This window comes from Amblyomma maculatum, chromosome 8, assembly GCF_055883805.1.
Source record: "Amblyomma maculatum isolate TAMU_Amacu chromosome 8, ASM5588380v1, whole genome shotgun sequence".
In the NCBI taxonomy this organism is placed as follows: Eukaryota; Metazoa; Arthropoda; class Arachnida; order Ixodida; family Ixodidae; genus Amblyomma; species Amblyomma maculatum.
The window spans coordinates 60,199,553-60,218,298 of NC_139351.1; the positions used below are offsets into that span (position 1 = coordinate 60,199,553).

Here is an 18,746-nt window from a genome sequence, read left to right on the forward strand (position 1 = left end):
AAGCAGGCGTCTCCTAATTTCATAGCTGCAGTCTCCTTCCGAGGTAATCTTGGAGCCCAAGAACAGAAAATCTGTCACAGCTTCCACTTCTTGTCCATTGATGCTCCAGGACTTGATAGGGCAGGACGCCATGATCTTTGTCTTTTTAATGTTCAGTTTAAGCCCAAACTTCTCACTCTCTTCTTGTACGCGGATCAGAAGTCTCTTGAGTTCCACTTCACTTTCTGCCATTAAAGTGGTATCATCCGCATATCTAAGGTTGTTGATACGTTTTCCAGCAATCTTCACTCCAGCTGAAGACTCGTCCAGACCGGAGTTCGAAACCCACCGCCGGACACCCACCGGTAAAAATGGGTACAAGCGTCCCCCGGCCTGGCGCTCGGCTTTTTCAGGGGTGTGCGTTTGGGAGAAGCTCCGTAAGCCCCGGGGTGCGCAGCGGGGTTTACGGAGCTTCTCCCAAACTGTTGCTGTTAGAGGACGCTTTGTATTTTTCCTTAAAGGTCATTATATCTTCTGTTGGGCCGCATGCCGCAAGGCTGGCGCTAATTTGGGGATGGGAGCACCTTGCTACAAGGGTGAGCCGTTAAAACGCGTTTAATGCACAGCATTCTTTGTTTAGTAACTCTCTTTGCAAGAGCTATTTAAAGCTTTAGTTTTAAGCGCCGACGATTCAGGATAACGAATAAGCTTCGTAAAGGAATACGACGCCGACATATACGGAAATATTTTAACTTTGTAACGATAAGCTTGCCTAACCAGTGCATGCGGAAGTTATCCTAACCTACAGAACATAGCTCTGTATTTGAATCAGGAAAAATATTGCCGATGATTGCGTTACTTCTTAATTCGAAATTTGAGCGCAGCTCATCGGCTGTTTCACCTTTTCGATAGGTTGAGGCAAAGATTTCGAGACATGTATGTACAAATACAGACAAGTTTTTTTTTTCACACGTATTCCTTGGAGAAACAGTCAACTGACAGTTCTTGACTGTCGTGAAGGAAGCTCTATGGTCAGAGAAATGAAGAGAGCAATTAAGTTATCGGGACGTTCCGGGAAGAAGCGCGTGGGCCTCTAGGAACGTGGCGCGGCGAAGAGATAGCAGCGACTGACTGATGCCACTGACGCCGCTACCGAGTGAAAGAACGTGGCTCTGCGTTTCTGCTTCGGATGCACGATCCGTGATACACTGATAGCGAGCCGGCTCTTCCGCAACCGGAGAACACCCTCGCCGCCACGCATGGTGAGGGGGGGGGTATACCCAGCGGCGAACGGGGTCGCTGGAGCGCGCGCAGCAGTCAGATAACACGCGCGGTCGCTGCCAAGGAGGAAGAGAAGGGCTGGGCTGTGGGGCTGAAAGGTGGGCGGAGCTGGTTAAGAGGCGGACAACGATGACTGCTCCGCCGACGACGATGCGTAACGCAGGAACGGGCGCCTAAGAGCTGCGCTCTAAAATTCGGATTCCATCGAGTTCTATATAGGGGTTCATACATGTGAGCGCGCGGTTAGGAAATGTCGTGTTCCTCATGGCGATATTTGGAGGGCACAATGAATCACTCAACCAAGCACGTCATTTTCTGGAGACATAATAAAAAAAGCATATTAAAAACTTAGGTCTCTGTGTATTCATACCTAAGCTGGAATATAGCTGTGCGGTTAGAACAATGCATTGCTCGGGCAGTGTTGTTTGGAAGAGTGCTTCTATCGGAATGCACTAATCTCACCGATGTGTGTTTGCAAGTATCATGGAAGAGCATTTATTAGCCGTACTCTCTGGCGTGCTTAGCGGTTCTGTATTTAGAGATACCTGTCTCTTTTTCCAGTGCGATGCTCCGCCTGGGCAACCTTTGCGGACACTAGCGCTGCAACATTCGACATAATCTTCTCAAGTATCAGCGCTTTATCAAAAATCGTTGATTGTGTAAGGTGTTTCTTGGGGTACCAAGACCGTAAGCAACGTCCGCAAACCAAGGCGACGAGGGTAGCGTTCGAAGCAACAGTGCAGTGCTAACAAGGCTCCGGCTCCACTTCGTCTACCTTTTCGGGTTGGCGCGCGAGCTGATGGCGATCGGGATTACTACAATACCCCCCGGTGGAAAAGGAGCCATCCTGGCGACTCATGGTGAGGAAAGGGTAGGGGGATCATAATACGGCTTGAGGCGGTCGACATGTACAGTTTCTCGGCCGCGGCGGCGATGATCTGGAGATGGGTTCAAGGGCTCTACTACGTAATTGACGGGAGAAGATTGTTCGAGAATGCGGTAAGGTCCATGATAGCGCGATAAGAGTTTGGATGAGAGGCCGGGTGCAGAGGAAGGCACCCAGAGCCAAACGAGGGCACCTGAGGGATATGAAGGCGCTGGATTTGTAGGGTCCCGGTTATGCTTTTGTTGAGCCTGGTTCACCGTTGTGAAGGAGCGCGCCAATTGTCGGCATTCTTCGGCAAATGTGTGCGCTTCAGACAGTAGAGTGGTCTCTGAAGCGTCGGGGTGGTAGGGCAGGATGGTATCCATGGTGGACGTGGGTTCACGACCATATAAAAGAAAGAAGGGGGAGAACCCAGTCGTAGTCTGCGTAGCCGTATTGTAGGCGTACGTTACGAAAGGCAGCACTTGGTCCCAATTAGAGTGAGCGCTATCAACGTACATGGCTAGCATGTCACTGAGAGTGCGATTAAATCGCTCAGTCATGCCGTTCGTTTGGGGGTGATACGCTGTGGTGCTCCGGTGAATGATCTGGCACTGTTTGAGGAGGGCTTCGACAGTGTCGGAAAGAAACGCACGTCCGCGGTCACTGATCAATTCTTTCGGTGCGCCGTGACGAAGAACGAGGCGATGCAGAATGAACGAAGCAACATCCCGTGCGGTGGCAGACTGCAAGGCCGATGTTTCCACGTAACGGGTTAGGTGGTCAACGGCTACGATGACCCAGCGGTTGTTAGCCGACGTTGTCGGAAGCGGACCATACAGATCGATACCGACACGGTCAAAAGGGCTGCTGGGGCAAGGCAATGGCTGCAACGGAGCGGCTGGCTGAGGGGATGGATTCTTGCGACGTTGGCAGGCGGTACAGGATCGGATGTACTGACGAATGAAGCGGTACATGCCGCGCCAGTAATATCTCATACGTAGTCGAGAATAGGTTTTCATGACACCTGCATGGCCGCATTGGGGATCGGCGTGGAAAGAGGCGCAGATTTCAGCACGGAGATGTCGCGGAATCACGAGAAGCCACTTTCGCCCTGTAGGATGGTAATTGCGGCGGTATAAAAGTCCATCACGAGTGGCGAAGTGGTGGGCCTGACGACGAAGTGCACGTGACGGAGACAGCTCTGCGGGCGTAGACAGGTATGTTAAGAGGGAGGATATCCATGGATCCTTCTGCTGCTCAGATTTCATGTTGGTAATGTTGAGCGGCGACATATCGTAGGCACAAACGAAGCCAGCCGTCGAGTCGTTAGGAAGCGGTGAACGGGAAAGGGCATCAGCGTCGGTGTGCTTGCGTCCAGATCGATAGATGACGTGGATATCGTACTCCTGAAGACGTAACGCCCAGCGGGCGAGGCGGCCGGAGGGGTCTTTGAGGGAGGATAGCCAACAGAGTGCGTGGTGGTCGGTAACAACGTAGAATGGGCGACCGTAAATATAAGGACGAAACTTGGTAATGGCCCATATGATGGCCAGACACTCTTTTTCGGTCACAGAATAGTTCGATTCCGCTTTCGTGAGGGTACGGCTAGCGTACGCGACGACATACTCGGTATATCCAGGTTTCCGTTGAGCAAGAACAGCGCCCAGACCTACGCCGCTTGCATAAGTGTGTATTTCGGTCGAGCAGGCAGGGTCAAAATGGCGGAGTATAGGGGGATAGACCAGTAGACGGCGTAGTGTACTGAACGCAGCATCACAGGCTGGTGACCAAGAGGAGAGGTTCGGGCCTCCGGCGAGAAGTTGCGTGAAAGGGGCGATGATACTGGCGAAGTTGCGGATAAAACGGCGGAAATACGAACATAGACCGATAAAACTGCGAAGTTCTTTACGGTCTTGGTACCCCGCACCTCCACCAAGTGTAAGGTGTTTCTTGGGGTACCAAGACCGTAAGCAACGTCCGCAAACCAAGGCGACGAGGGTAGCGTTCGAATCAACGGTGCAGTGCTAACAAGGCTCCGGCTCCACTTCGTCTACCTTTTCGGGTTGGCGCGCGAGCTGATGGCGATCGGGATTACTACAATTGCTTTAGTGTTTAACCTCATTATAAGGTATACAATGGAGACTCCAATTTTGCAGGCTCCGCAAAATCTCAACAAACTGCATTTATAAAGTGTATTGGCATCGCTTAGTATACGGAGTTGTTAATTTTCGTGGCAGAGTTTTAGCGCAGCTCGTATATATTGATTCGCTTTAAGTTAATGTGATGCACATAAAACAAATTACAAGTGTTCAACACTGCTGAACCAAATATTGAGCGAAAGAATTACCTGCGGGTGACCGAGCGTTCTTCTCTTTTTTTCCTTCCTCAGCCCACACATAAAGCCCCGCTATAAACAAGCCGTATGAACGTGCCTTAGTGGCCTATAGGGGTAACGTGAGTGCCAGGGTCCTAGCAGGCTGATTCTGACATAACTATCTAATGTGAAACGAGAGACCCAAGTTGGCAGCTCCTGCCAGCCCACACCCTAGTGTCAGGCGGGGTGTGACGCCACAGCGTCACGTGGGTAAGATGTGGCTACCGGCTGCGCTACGCTGAAGGCTCGAAACCTATAGTGTAGTATTGCTTTCGCCATAAAAGAATTTATACTAAGTACTTGAATTTTCACCCGCTATTCATTGTATATGCGACTCCAACTTATTTCCGAAGCGAATTTTTGTGCAGTGCTCTATACCTTTCTCAGATTGAATTTTTATTGGGAACTTGTAAGAGCGAGCATGGGATATGAAGAGACGTGAATCTGGTGGTTGTATAGAGTTTCCACCCATTATGATTGCATTGTACTGTACTATTCTTACTGATCTAATACTTGTTTAAAACATAGATAAAAGTTGCTTACAGTGACAAATATCAGGTGTTCTTTCTATTCGGACCGATGATTAATTTTATTGCTATAGCAATACTGCGCCAGGTTTCGAGACGTCGCGTATCCCCGGCGGACACCACGCTTGACATTGAACAGCCGAGGAGGAGGCTCGACCTTTTGCGGCGATGATAATTAAACAATAATTAATAAACCTTGTCTCCTACAGGGGAATTGAGCCGCCATCCCTTGGATCCCAAGCCCAGTGCTTTACCACTGCACCACACCCCGGATCGTGAAGCACTTCACAATTCCCCTTGTCTACAGTGAGAATAACAGCGAGATTCGCGAGTGACAAATAGTGCGCCTTTACTGTCCTGTAGACAAATTATAGAATGCCAGTGAACTTTAATGCGTTTAATGATATTCTGTTTGTGTTCGACAAGGGGCGCGCGATGTACCGGCATGACAGGTCATGGCGTCATAAGGCGATTAGGATGCAGGCTGGTAGCTTACGCTCTCGCGTCATACTCTTAAAGGATGAGCTTAAGTGTTCCCAATAATATAGCACCTTACACTGATAGGGCGTGATAGGGAAATAATGTAGCAGGCAAAACAAGCTTCCGCCGTTTCTATCGCGCTCTATGATGTACAATGAACTAGAAAATAATCATACTGTGTTAGCCTTGTTACTGGACTTGACCAAGGCATTTGACACGATATATCCTTCGCTACTGCTAAAAACAGTAGGCTCAGTTGGATTCCGCGATCATTTTAACAAGGTATTTGTCAATAAATTTACAGATCGGTGCAGTGTGTGATGCTTGATAAAACACGTGGAGATTTAATAAAGGTTAAATTCGGTGTACCTCAAAGAAGTACACTTATCCCACTGATTTTAATTGTTTATGTATCAGATTTAGGCTTATTACATCTTAAGTCAAAAGTTTTTCAGAACGCTGACGATACAGCATTAGCACATGAAGCCACTGATTATCGTACAGGCGTTGAATCGTTCCATGTAGATATAAGTGAAGTAGGTGACTGGTTCTCGCAAATTTTCATTTTTTTAAATGTACAAAATAAAACTGACATGCTTTAAATACCCCAATAAAATAGATACTTTAAACCAACCACTATATCTGCACTCATCCTCTTGTTACCAGTGCAGGTTTGAAACTATGCAAATAAAACGAAGAGTTTGTATCTGGGCATTCACTTTGTCCAGCCCCTCATATGGAGACCACATCGTCTGCCTGTCTAGAAAGATAATGGCTATTGCGGCCATGATGTATACTTCGTGATGTATCCATGATGATAGCCTTTGTGGCAAATTGTATGCATATAAAGTAATTTCTCCACCCGCTGCCTGATCAGCCGACAAGCAAAACGTGCTTAGACAGATCAGAATTCATGAATGTGTATCATATAGACGAATAAACTTTGATTTTATTTGATCGCAATTTAACTAGGGTAACCACAACTAATTTTTTGTTTCTTTAGCACGTATTCTATGTGGGTTTGGGTTCATATTAGAGTTGCATTACTTCTGACGTTAGGGAGATCTTAAAATGTATTCAGGGATGGAGGTTTTTTATATGAAACACTAGCTAGAATATATCATAAAGTGGGCATGAACGCTTCACGACTATCTCAAAATACATTGATAATTTATGAGCATGCACTCAAAAACATGTCTTCCGTTTGTGACAATATCCCTGCCCAGATTTATCAGCCCTGCACTCCGACCTCAAATCAGTTTTATATTCAGAAGTAGGATGGACAGTTGAGCGAGTTGGTGCAATTGCATAGTGCAGTGGAACAGAGCGAAGACATGAAACACATAAGAAGAGAAGCACAACGGAACAGCGCTCGTCTGTAGTGCTTCTCGTCTTGTGTGTTGCGTGTCTTCGCGCTGTTCCACCCACTATGCCGTTATATTTAGAAATTCTTGTTCATTTATCTACACTTAGTCACTTAGTAAATGAAGATAGTCATAAGTTACATTATAAGAATTGTCGATATTCAATATTTGTCAAGTGCCTTAAGAATACGCTCAGAAAGCTTCTAGGCCAATGCTTGTTCCACGTACCTTTCGGAAAGGGTCACCGTAGGTGGCATCGTTGGGGGAGCATACAAACTCGTAAAAATCGTGGCAAGGGTCTGCGTTGTAGTTTAACTTTAACTTTAGCCACTGTTCCAGATGGCGGCAGTCATTTGTGATGCATACATTACTCGGTGCTTTGCTTGGAGCCGCTGGAAGCATCGTGGCCTGCGTGGGCATGTCCGATACCTGCAGTTGAGAGAGTGTCTGCGTTGGTGCTTGTGAACACCTCTTCAACCCGAAAGAAACAAATTAAAGTGAAGGAAATTATAAGCTCGAAGGGAAGTTACTGAAGGATAGGGCCAACATGTGTACATAAGGCTATCTGGACGCTGGTCCGTAATCACTCTTCGTAAGTTCGGTCGTAATCACGGTTAGCAGTAATCATTTTCACTGTTCAAAAGAAGACAAATTGAAAACCAATTTTATTGTTACTGAGATTTTGTTACATTCATTTAGATATGGCCTGCGAATTTTATCCTCAACGAAATGTTGAGCTTTGCTCCCCCTGACAGTGTAAGATTGCACAGAGACACTGAAACTATTTTACTAAGCAGCCGCAAACTATTTTGTAGACTGGCAACGGTGTCACAACGACATGCGACAATACAGTTATAGAAAATACTACATTTGGCTCCTTTTGCGGATACGGCCATTAATAAAGAAAAATAAGAAGTACCAGAAAGAGCACGCAGTGACAGGAGCAGCGCTTATACCACCGACTGCATTTCGTACTTGCGTATTCGTTTAGCATTGTTCAGCACCGAGCATTGGGGAAAAAAACACTGCTGGACAATCTATTCTACTTTAAGCTTTGTACAGGCTGGCGATTGGACACTATAAAATACATTAAAACCACAAAGCCTTCTGCAACAACTCAAGAAGAAGCGTGCCTTGAAAAGTAACTAAACGGTAAATGTGTTTCCCAGGAGTATTGCCCTTTCTAACTAGACACTTGATTTAGGACAAGTCGACCTATTGCTAGCGGTGGCAATAACACTCGTCAGGACGGATATTTTGTGGTGGTAGTGGAAAGCATTTATTACAAAAGTAGAGGCTGCTTGGGGAGCCGCCCCTAGTATACCGCTCCCCTTACAATACTAGGTGGCGTCCCTTATTCGGTCCTCCATTGATCTGGGCTGCCACACGAGCTTGCTGGAGCGGCGCTTGTTGTGCCGCTGGATCCATGGCAGCCGGGCAGGAACGCCTCCCAGTCCTCTCGGGTAGGGGAAGGGGTTATGGGTATGAGAGACGAATTTAGCTGGCATGCCCATATCATGTGAAAGGTGTCAGCCACCTCTCTACAGAAAGGGCAGAGGCCAGAAGAGGAAGGGCGGAAATGTCTGAGTGCTTCCGGCCACAGTAGAGTACTAGTAAAAAGTCTAAGAAGTCATCTGTCGCCCGTTTCTCCTAGCCCCTTGAGAGGAGCCAGGTATTGACGGTGCGAGTTTGGTAATAGGCAGAGATTTCTTGACACTAAAAACCTTCCATGAGTGAAGTATAGAACAGCGCCAACTGGGTACGAATAAAGTTTTTTAGCTTACAGCGTCTTAAAAAAGGACCTGTATTTGGGCATTTTATTCGTATGAAGTACGGCGTTATCTGATTTTAGGTGTCGCGTCAAATATCCGCGGGGAAAATATGGGAAAAATTTAGAACCAATCGAGGTATTATATTCAGCATTATTTATTCGCATAGTAATATTTCCTTAATAATTCGTGGACACCGCTGAACTGCGTTGCGTATATATAAGTTCAGTTTCTTTGGCTTATTGTACGCATGATATGAATGAACTATATCGCGCATTGTTACAAGCATAAATCCCCGACAACGTGCACTAGAACGTTGCTTGTACTATGCAGAATCTTGCTGGATGTATATGCAGTTCCCCAGGCGCACTACTGAATACATTTGTGAGACATCACAAGGAACTATAGATTTCTGCCTAACGTTGGTCAAGAAGAAAATTTACAAAACGAGTTTGTCACGTTTTATCCGCTCCTTTTATGATATTCTATTTGACTATTACTGCAAACGGTTAGTTTGAGCTCCGGCTTGTAACATCTGACCTACATGCACCTTTCGGTATGAATTCCGGGGCATAATATTGCGGTAATATGATAGATGGCATATAAAAACAAATGTAAAGAAGTTCTACTACCATTTCTAAAATCACGCTGCAAATATGCAACCGGAAAATCAATACATTTCTGTTCTACATTTGATGCATTTCAACAGGCCGAAACCAACTCCACGCAAACACTTGTAATCTTTGTTCTTTTCTGTTGCAGAAACGTTGTTTTGAATGATTTTGTCTAGAATATTCGAAAATCAGCAATTTAGTATAAACCAAAACGATATGCTACGTCTTTTCACTGGACTTGTAATTCACAAATGTAACTGTATTTTATTTTTGATTTTTATTTTATTTTGTATTTGATCGCTCATCTTGGGCGCCCACAATAGTCCGCATGTGTTATGCCTGCGGCTTTGTTGGTCACCTGAGAATGGGGTGGAAGAAAAAGATTTCCCAAAACTATGAATCTGGTTATCATTTTATCAAGCCTTTATGTTGCTATGTTTCAGGTTCTTAAATTTTTTCTTACTGTGCACAATTGCCTTCAAAGCTTTCCGCCATTCTTTTACTGTTCAACAATGAAACAGTTTCCCTTGCCCCTTCCGTTTCTTTGTCATCCCTGGCAAAATTTTAAAACTTCTACCGAATCTGTCTTTTTTGTCACTACATGTTTATCAGCCTAGTCCGCTCGCCATACCGCCGGCCATAAGCTCTGCTTCCGAAACAAAGGGTTTTCAAGTGCCCTTGTCTAAATTACTATCCTCCTTATTTTCTGTGAGGACTCGCTCCAATGTCCGATCCATACTGCATAGAGTAAGAGTCCCATGGCCGCTGCTAATAAGCAGGCACTTACCCAGTCGAAAGGAAAGCGTTTACACACTTTTTGCAGTGCCGAGCAGAGCGTCTGTAACTACGAGAGAAGAGTAAGTAAACTATATAGTCCTGTCAAAATTAGCCGAGAGCGTAAGTGCCGCCTACTACAGAAGCACATGACAGGGTTATTGACTGCCGCTTGTCGTCGCCCCTTCTGGATTGTATTCGAGAACATTCGCTTGCTACTGCCTTAATTAGTGATTTTATTTACGGCAGCTATCAGACCGAAAATTCTGATTAGTACATTTTAAACTAATATCTATTTAAGAATAGCTATCTTAGGTATAAAGTCGTGTTTAAATCAAGTCGTTCGAACCGGTTTGCGTGCACTAAGGGCAGCTTGTCTAACTCCAGATCCAAGGGTTCTGGAAGGCTGGATTGCGAAATCGCCGGCCACATCAAATACAAACCCGAGTTCGAAGCCCGGATAGCTTACCAGAATGGTCATGTCCCACAACCAGACAATCGGTGAGTGCAGCCGTAAGCATGGCAGTGATTTTTCTCCGGCACGTCGGGCAATGCCTTCAATTCATACTATACCGGAGGCGTACTTCCTATACAACGAGTCTTTGCCGCAGTCGAGTTTAGAGCACTGTACAACAACATAAACTTCTAATGGTACTACTCAACTAGAAAACATTTTCTAGTATTTTCTCCACAGTTCTGTAGCTGTGTGAAGATGTACGTGTGCACCATGTGCCGTAACTGGGCATCAACCAAGTAGGACAAAGTGGGCAATGAAGTGGGGGCCTATGCTGGGCCCATAGGGGCAGCCCATGAGATCCCCATGCGGGATTTGCAACTCTTGCCAAGAGAGGCTCCATGTCGGCTGTCCAATTTTGTCATGATCGGTTCCAATTCCTACCAATACGGGCAGCCCACATTCAGCGCAAATATCAGAAGTGGGATAACATACGTAAATCATTATTGGGCCCTGTTTTGTACAGGCGGGTGCCGCCCAATCCATCAACGATTTAATGTTTATGTTCGTTAATCCCTCCAATACCGGAGTAGTACAGGCATGTGCTGTAAGCCACCAGCCCTATTTGGCTTTGTCAAAGTTTTGCCCTCAAGGGACCAGTTGGTATTATTGGGGAGGCCCACGTCCCACAACAGAGTCAAAATTGAAATATTGAGCACTATTTTGAAGTAGCATTTTACACTAAGCCCAACACTATGGACTGGTCCAATTAGGTCCACATCTGCATCATATGTGCCCTAAAGTGCTCTGGAAGAGACCGATGTGAGGAGAAGCGGCTATGTCCACGTTCAAGCCCCGCCACAGCGCATGCGGAAACTATTAAGTTTTTTGGCAAGCAGCTTCATTTATGGTAGCCCAGGAATTTCTGAATTAAACCCACAGTTCTGTCGGACCTGCCTTCAAGCACCCCTCAAGGCACCTACGTAGGCAAAGTGCAGATATTCCCTTGCTTTTCCCTGCCATGGAACATGAGGGGCCTATTGGGCTTTTGAGTTGGCATCCTTATTTATGTTAGCCCAGGATTTTCCTACACACAGCCCAAATTTGCTGAAAATTTCCCTCGAAGGGTCCTTGAGGGTCAGATGTAGGAACATACGCTCAGTTACCACTTGCCCCGTCCGTATGATTCCCAAATCGGAAAAACAGGGGCAAGAGTAGTTTCAGCTTGCCCGCGTGATCTTTAAAGGCCCACTGTCCCCTCTCCGGTCAAAAATATTTTCTTCCCCGATGACTGAGAGACTTCGCCCCCAGAACGCAAGGCCGCAAAATGTGTTTGAAAAGAGTAGCTAATAACGTAGTTACAGCCACCCCAATCACCCGATTCTGTCGTGTTTCTCTCCTTCCGTTCCCTCGCAAAGGTTTTTCACTCTCCTACCCGGTCGCCTAGCCTCCGCAAGACAAATCCCCTTTCCTCCTCCGCGTTTGGCGGGAGGTGGGGCGTGGCACTCCGCCTGTGCGAAAAAAATAAAAGAAAACTGGCGAGGGAGAGCGCGCCTCTGGATTCAGTCGGGCCGTGGCGAGGGAAAAGCGCGCAGCGAGCAGTGGACACCCATCCTTCACCCTCAGACAGCGAGACGAACCAATGGACGTCGTTCGCGGGAGGTACGTCATTACTGGGGCTCGACGGGCCAGCGCAGGAAACGGGGAAGCTGGCTTGCCGATGGAGAGCATGAGAGAGCTTTGATTTGTATTTTAGTTGCTTTGCGGCGCGCGTGTCACTGTAGCATTTTGCACAAACTATCTCCGGTACCTGATCGAAACACTGGGCTCCTTCGCCTAATAGGTCCTTCCCTGGATAGTGGCCCTTTAAAGGGGGCTTGATGGGTAGTATTGTAGTTGACTCAGTAGAATATTCTTGTATGGTCTCCGGGGGGCCCCATAGTGTGTGCTACTTGGGTAGTTACTCGCTATACCGCATGATCTGCCTTAACGAGTGAGTGACATTTTTATTTAGAGTCCGGCACGGCTCAATCTGCCTTTAAAGTACAGCTTCACTACGCGATTTAGAGACGTCTCTGTGCACAGGAAAGACTTTGAAGCGAGCCGGAGGACGAACTAAGAAAGATCTGTGGTGCCGCTATGGTGTCGAACCTCATGGTAATCAGGGGCAAGGTCAAAGCTCATGAACTGTGATGTGGAATGGGCATATGATTTGGTGTCACGTGATAATTTACGTCACGTTGTGACTGCGTACGTAAAGAGGTGGGCGCAGTGCGCCAGGCCTTCGCTCCAAAATGAAGCCCTAGAGAGGGACGCTAATGCACTATCGCGTACATGATATGTTTAACCGTTACTAGACCACCAGCAAGTTTGTTGATTGTACATTATTTTCTTTTTGTGAGGGGGAACGTAATTATTCTAGCTCCTGTAAAATATGTGTTATATCAAAATCTAGCCTCTTCCAATATACTTGTCTCTTCTACTTCTCCCGCGCAGTCAATAACAACTTCAGATGATGTAGCCCGTTTTGGTATAGACAACACGTAAAATTGCACTACTGTGGAAACTAATTTTTAAATATTTGCCTTTGTGCGTTAAAACGCATTAAAATCAAGGGCTTCCTCTCACCGTGCTATTAGTAATGGTGCCGGTGCCACGGTCTTCCTTTGGGGGTTCAGGGGAGTGGAGCCATGAAATGACCACTGCGCTCGAAATGATTCCCGGCAGCGCACCGATTAGAAAAAAGAAGGCCAGTGCCTCCCAGTTTGCACTCGTGGTCCTCGGTTGCTTCACTTTGCTTTCCTGTGTCTCCGTCACGAGGGACGCCATTGACTGAGACTCTGAATTTTCCTGCAAAATGTAGCAAAAAAGGCACACAACGTCTGCGTCAGGCCACTAGGGTGGAGACATCCCTCTCCACTTAACGAGATCTGCGCCCCTTTGCGGACAACAACGAAATGAGTCACTTTAATAGGTAACACTGAATTGGAAATATGTTTTGGGGAAACAAGAGCCACTAAATAGATCTTTTCATGCCACCAAATTAATGGAGGTAGCTTTTAAATATGTGAGAAATATTAAGCAGCCACAAAAGAGCGGGAAAGTGTGTGAAATGGTGAAAATCATGTAGTCATTAACCGTAGAAGAAGCTCGTAAATGACTGGAGCATCTGAATTGCTCTGATAGAAATTTATGACGGGCATACCACATGGAGGAAATACTGAAAGCACACGAGCCCACATTTTCCTTCCATATCTGTGAGCGAAGTGTTTTCACAGCGTAAGTTTCGTCTGAAATAGTGTGAGCACGCAATAGAAATCTGGTTTGCTTTGGTTCCATTTCGGGCGTTTAATGCTATGGCGAAATGAGGATGAGAAAGAGGGATAAAATGTGGCAAGTACAAAAAAAAAAATTTCACGTGGAATTAACCCTGCTTTAGACTAAGATTGCGGATAGTTGTTTAATGTATTATGGTTTCCGATTCTACTGGTCGATACAGTTTATATGATGGTTTAGTAGGGTTAGGTTTAACTTTATTCACGTTCAACTAGATATAGGCAGTCATTTAGGGTGTAAAATTGGTTCGAGCAATCGCAATTCACATAAATATGCAACGATATACAATATAGTCATGTAAAATTTAAACTTCTTCGGAATTACCTAATTAATAGCAAAATTACCTAAGAGTACACAGGTGCTGTTCTTCTAGACATAAGCTATCCAAACTATATAACGATATGCTATAGGCAATGTTCAACCATTAATGGCAAATAACTGGAGGTAAGTTTAATGTCTGCAATTAGTAAATTTGTCGGTAACTAATGATATGATTTGTAGCTGTACACGCTGCACTAAGCGATACTAAAAGCTCCTCTGCCACACTATGCCGTGAATAGGCGTTGAACAGGGATAAAAACGTAAAAAAAAATGAACCTCAATATTATTCAGTTCAAAACTTACATGAAAATATCGCCATCCTAAAGTAGAAAATCATAATCACTCGAAGTAGTGATTTCCACAATGCTGCCTTGCTCAGGAACTTGTAACTAGTGCATTGCTGCTCTGATGAGAGCATTAAAAAAGACCGACTGTGAGTTTGTGCCCAATCCACGCTTCAAACTTGTTATTGTTGAAATAAGCCCATGATGTTTTCGTAAAAAAGTCTGAATTCTTTGCTTGTGAACCTGATGGTTCACAGTGGTGTCAGAACAACATTTGTGTTGATATTCACTTTGCTAAGGCAGCGTGTTACGTAGTTGGTAAATCAGCGAGTAGGGTGGGTGCTAGAAGGAGGGAATAAATCGGGCACTAAACTTTTGCAATTGTGAGAAGGGGCTTCTTCGTCGCACAGCATCCAGTTTATGACGCCACAGCCCTCGTCACATTGGCCGAAATTGCTCCTCAGACACTGAAACTGAGAAATAAACTGGATATTGAAGGCGTTACTCATGGGGACCCACACGGGAAGAATATGTCACAAATTAAAATATAGCAGGCACATTATTATGCTGCTGACCAAACTCACTTTTTTAGGTTGGGGAGATTGTCGTCTCCTACCATGTTGGGACTCTTTCCTCGTCTCAAGGCTACACTGCTTAAGCCAAGTTTAATCACCTTTATGATTCTACAACATCAAGGACAGAGTATACCCGGCCCACTGATTAAGTCCTTAATACAATTTAACGTGCCGTCTTTCCCGCTTATAGGTTCGAGGCCTGTGAACGAAATTGGAGGTAATGTAGCGTATGCTACAATCAGGTGTTCGGATTACAACACCGTTTTAACTGAGGATTCCAGAATGAGCAAAATGATGATGCTTATTTTTTGATATCATGCAGGTGCTTTGTAATGATATCTATGTGATGTCGGGTACACAGCTTTCATAAACGAGTTGCTGATCTCATTATTTTCCTTGAATGTTATGAGCTCCCTAAATTGCTCGTTACGGCTTTGTCATCAACTTGAATCATGTCCTTTGTCCTTGGAGATTTGTAAATTTCGACGCACCATTTTGCGTTTCCTCATTGTTTCAATCATATGTTATTGGAGGAGCGTTTGGCCTAGTAATGGAAGCGGCAAGATCACCACATCTTGTACAGCGTCATAGTAGTCCGCAAGACAGTGTTAGGCGGCTTATCGTACAAAGGTCGGTGCTTCCTGCGCTGGCACCCTCAGCATTTTACCGCCATCGAGTGTCCTATTACTAAACTTGTCTTGTAAATATTTGAAACCAGCTCGTTCACAATAGGTGTACACAACATTATGGCATTGACGTTTTATACACTTTTTGAGGACAGGGGACCAATCTAAATAATGTTACCTTCGGAGACCTTTCGGCGCACTTCCGGGAGACCAGGAGTGGTAACTTCCGCCTCATAAGATGCTAAACATGGAGAAGCCAGTCGCGTGGCGCAGCTGCAAGCATAACCTTATCGAAGTCTTTCAATATACTAAATTATACACCCGACCATATAGAGAGACACATCTTCCTGGAGTGGAGACACACAACATGGGACAGTCAAAAATTCGACGCAGTGAGAATAATCCATAACGCCACGCCTGAGCATTGGGATGCTTCGCTGTCCAATAGGCAGGGACTCAGAGGACTAGCTTTAGGTAAATGGACGGGACAGCCGAGCAGCAATCTCAGGCTGCTGGTCCTTCCTTCTGTATATGATTAACCCGGTCATCTTCCACAAGCAGCGTCATCTGTTCTCCTTGTCTCAGAAGGACACGTGGGTCCAGAACACCTCTTCCTACTACCTAACAATCCTGCGACTTTCGATAAGTACATTCCCCTGGGTGAGATTGTTCATATTAGGAAAAAGAAATAAACTTGCACAATAAGTAGAAGAAGATGCGTGAAGACAGGACAGAGCGCAATGTCCTGCCGTCACGCCTGTTCCTTCTTCTACTCATTGCGCAAGTTTATTTTCTTTTGCCACTTCCGACCAAGCCACCACCACTTCCAACATGGGTGCCTTCACTTCGTTCCTGTAACCGTCGCGTGATGGCCGTTCTGCTAGATGGCACATAAACTCTCGTTACTGCACGGTCTGCCATTTTTTATGCGAAGAATCTGAGGCTGCTGCTGGCTCCCTTTTATATACAACTAAATACGGTCATCTTCTGCGCGCAGGTTATCCTGCTGCTGTGACGTCTTTTCTTCCTTCCTTGTCACGACAGGTGACGCAAGGCACCTCCCCCTACTGGCTGACTGACCCGCCATATGCGATGAAGGCACCATAACCTCCAACATCAGTACCTTCACCTGATGAAAAGAGATCCGAAGGTGAAGATTAGAACATCGTTTATGCGAAGAGAAAACAGGTATCAGAAAGGAGAGAAGTCTTAACTGCGTATGCTCTGAACACCAGCTAACCTCTCCCTATCTTTACTTCGCTCTTGTTACCCTTTGTGCTTCCTCTGTTGTCTTTGCAGTTTATTTTATAAACCTCTGAGAACCCCTAGCCACCGTTCATTACTCCTTTTTGGCTTCTCACCGTCTATGGTATATTAGTGCAGCGGAGAGGGTCTGCTATAAGCTCCCTCTCTACATCAATCCTGCGCCTATCTGATGCTTTGGCTGACTGCCTTTTCATATTTCTGCTTGCACTTCTGTCAGTATTTCTACTAAATGTTGCGGAGTTTATTGAGGAATCACTGTGCGGGTAATGAGCAAACGTCCCAAAGCTTCTGAATGGTTTGTGGAAGACAAGCATTACTGAGTGATTGGGCGTCCGATCCACGACTACGCGAAGATGGTACCACGGGTTCAGAAATAGAAAAGAATCCTTCTATAGTAAGTTTTGATTCAAAGCCTACGCGCCGCGACAAACTATTCCTCTTCTATTCACGCGGGAATCTCTACCAGGAGAGATGACAGTACCTAGAAAATGTTTTTCTAGCGTTTTATGCTACCTGCCACATGAACACAACAAAGTGCGGCTGAGAATTTGTAGTCCAAATTCTGACTGAACTTTTTTGAATCATGAAATCATTTTAGCTCTGTGCTATGGATATTCACGGGTGGTCCGGGCGCATAAAGGAATAGCAGTAGTGGAGAGCATTAACGCTATTTGGCGAAACCTTCACTTAATTCCTTCCACTTGCATGTTGTTCTCTCTCAGGTAATGCTCCGTTAAAAGCATCTCTGAAGGTGACGCGGACACGATTGCTGCTATTCATGGGCCGCGCAGCCGCTTGGCATCGCCTGCGTTCATCGAGGCGATGCAGTAATAGATACAATTATCACAAGTGCCCCCGCCATATTGAATACTGAAAAACGCGCTTTTGAAAATAAATAGTTGAAAAACCTAGCTGATGTTCCTGTTATTTAAATCATAAACGTTTAATAACTTGTCACTTTTTGACGAATTAACTTCTAATATGTGCTAAGGGAAACGAGCCAGCTTACAACTAGCTGGAAGGCTTACAAAGCCAAGGAATCAGAGAAAATCTAGTAATTATAAATATACTCACTCCGACACAATCCTAAACTCTAAATAATGAACGCATGCGATGGCATCCAAAGTATTGGCTCCAGGCATGGGAGATATTTGTGACCCTCCAAGCGATGGTCATACCAGTGATTTGTACATCTCCTGGTCTTTCGTCGCTTATACACTAGCGCTGAATTCTTTTCGCAACACGACAATGTTATTGGCGTCAATACGAGGCTGGATAGCAGATCTTGTTTTGAAAACGTGGGCTTTACTACCTATTAATTATTATCTTTATTCCAGCCTCGTTTATCACTCATATAATCATCAGCATGCATGCTGTTGCAATCTCCGACAATATAGAGGCATTTCCTGCTCCTTGCATATAGATCCGTTTTACCCAGCCGGATGAACCTATTGGCGCCCATCCTCGGCGGCGTAGTAGTACATTAAATTGGCGTAAACGTTCTCGTTGTTGTGCAGACCGTAAGAACGAGGAAACGAAAGTACACGGAACTGTAAAGTGGTTCAATAGCTGAACCACTGCCGCTGCGTGGTGCATACAGGGGAAAATTGTGATACAAGGGAAGAAAGAAAGAAGGAAGAAAAAAGAAGAAAAAACGTGCCTCACAACAGCCTTCCTTTGCCACCGAAGAGGCCGCGAGAAAAAAGAATGATGCACAGCAGGTAAAATACTGGTGGGAAAGGCGCGTCCGCCATGAAGGGCGAATTCTCTTGGATTACCGACCCCGTAGGGCCGGAGGAAGCTATTCGATACGCATAAAGAAGGGAAAGCGCAGCTGTTATTGTTGTCAGTACA

The 18,746-nt window shown here is 45.6% G+C and overlaps 1 protein-coding gene across 1 annotated transcript in view; it reads right to left on the reverse strand.

The window, feature by feature from the left end:
• Positions 1-18,746, reverse strand: part of LOC146181252 (uncharacterized) — a 262,301-nt gene that overhangs the window by 70,411 nt on the left and 173,144 nt on the right. The window contains exons 2-3 of the mRNA XM_084575738.1: positions 13,113-13,334; positions 7,102-7,302 (exon numbers count right to left, since the gene is read on the reverse strand). Coding sequence (XP_084431864.1) covers positions 7,102-7,302; positions 13,113-13,334 — 423 coding nt within the window. The remainder of the gene's footprint in view (positions 1-7,101; positions 7,303-13,112; positions 13,335-18,746) is intronic.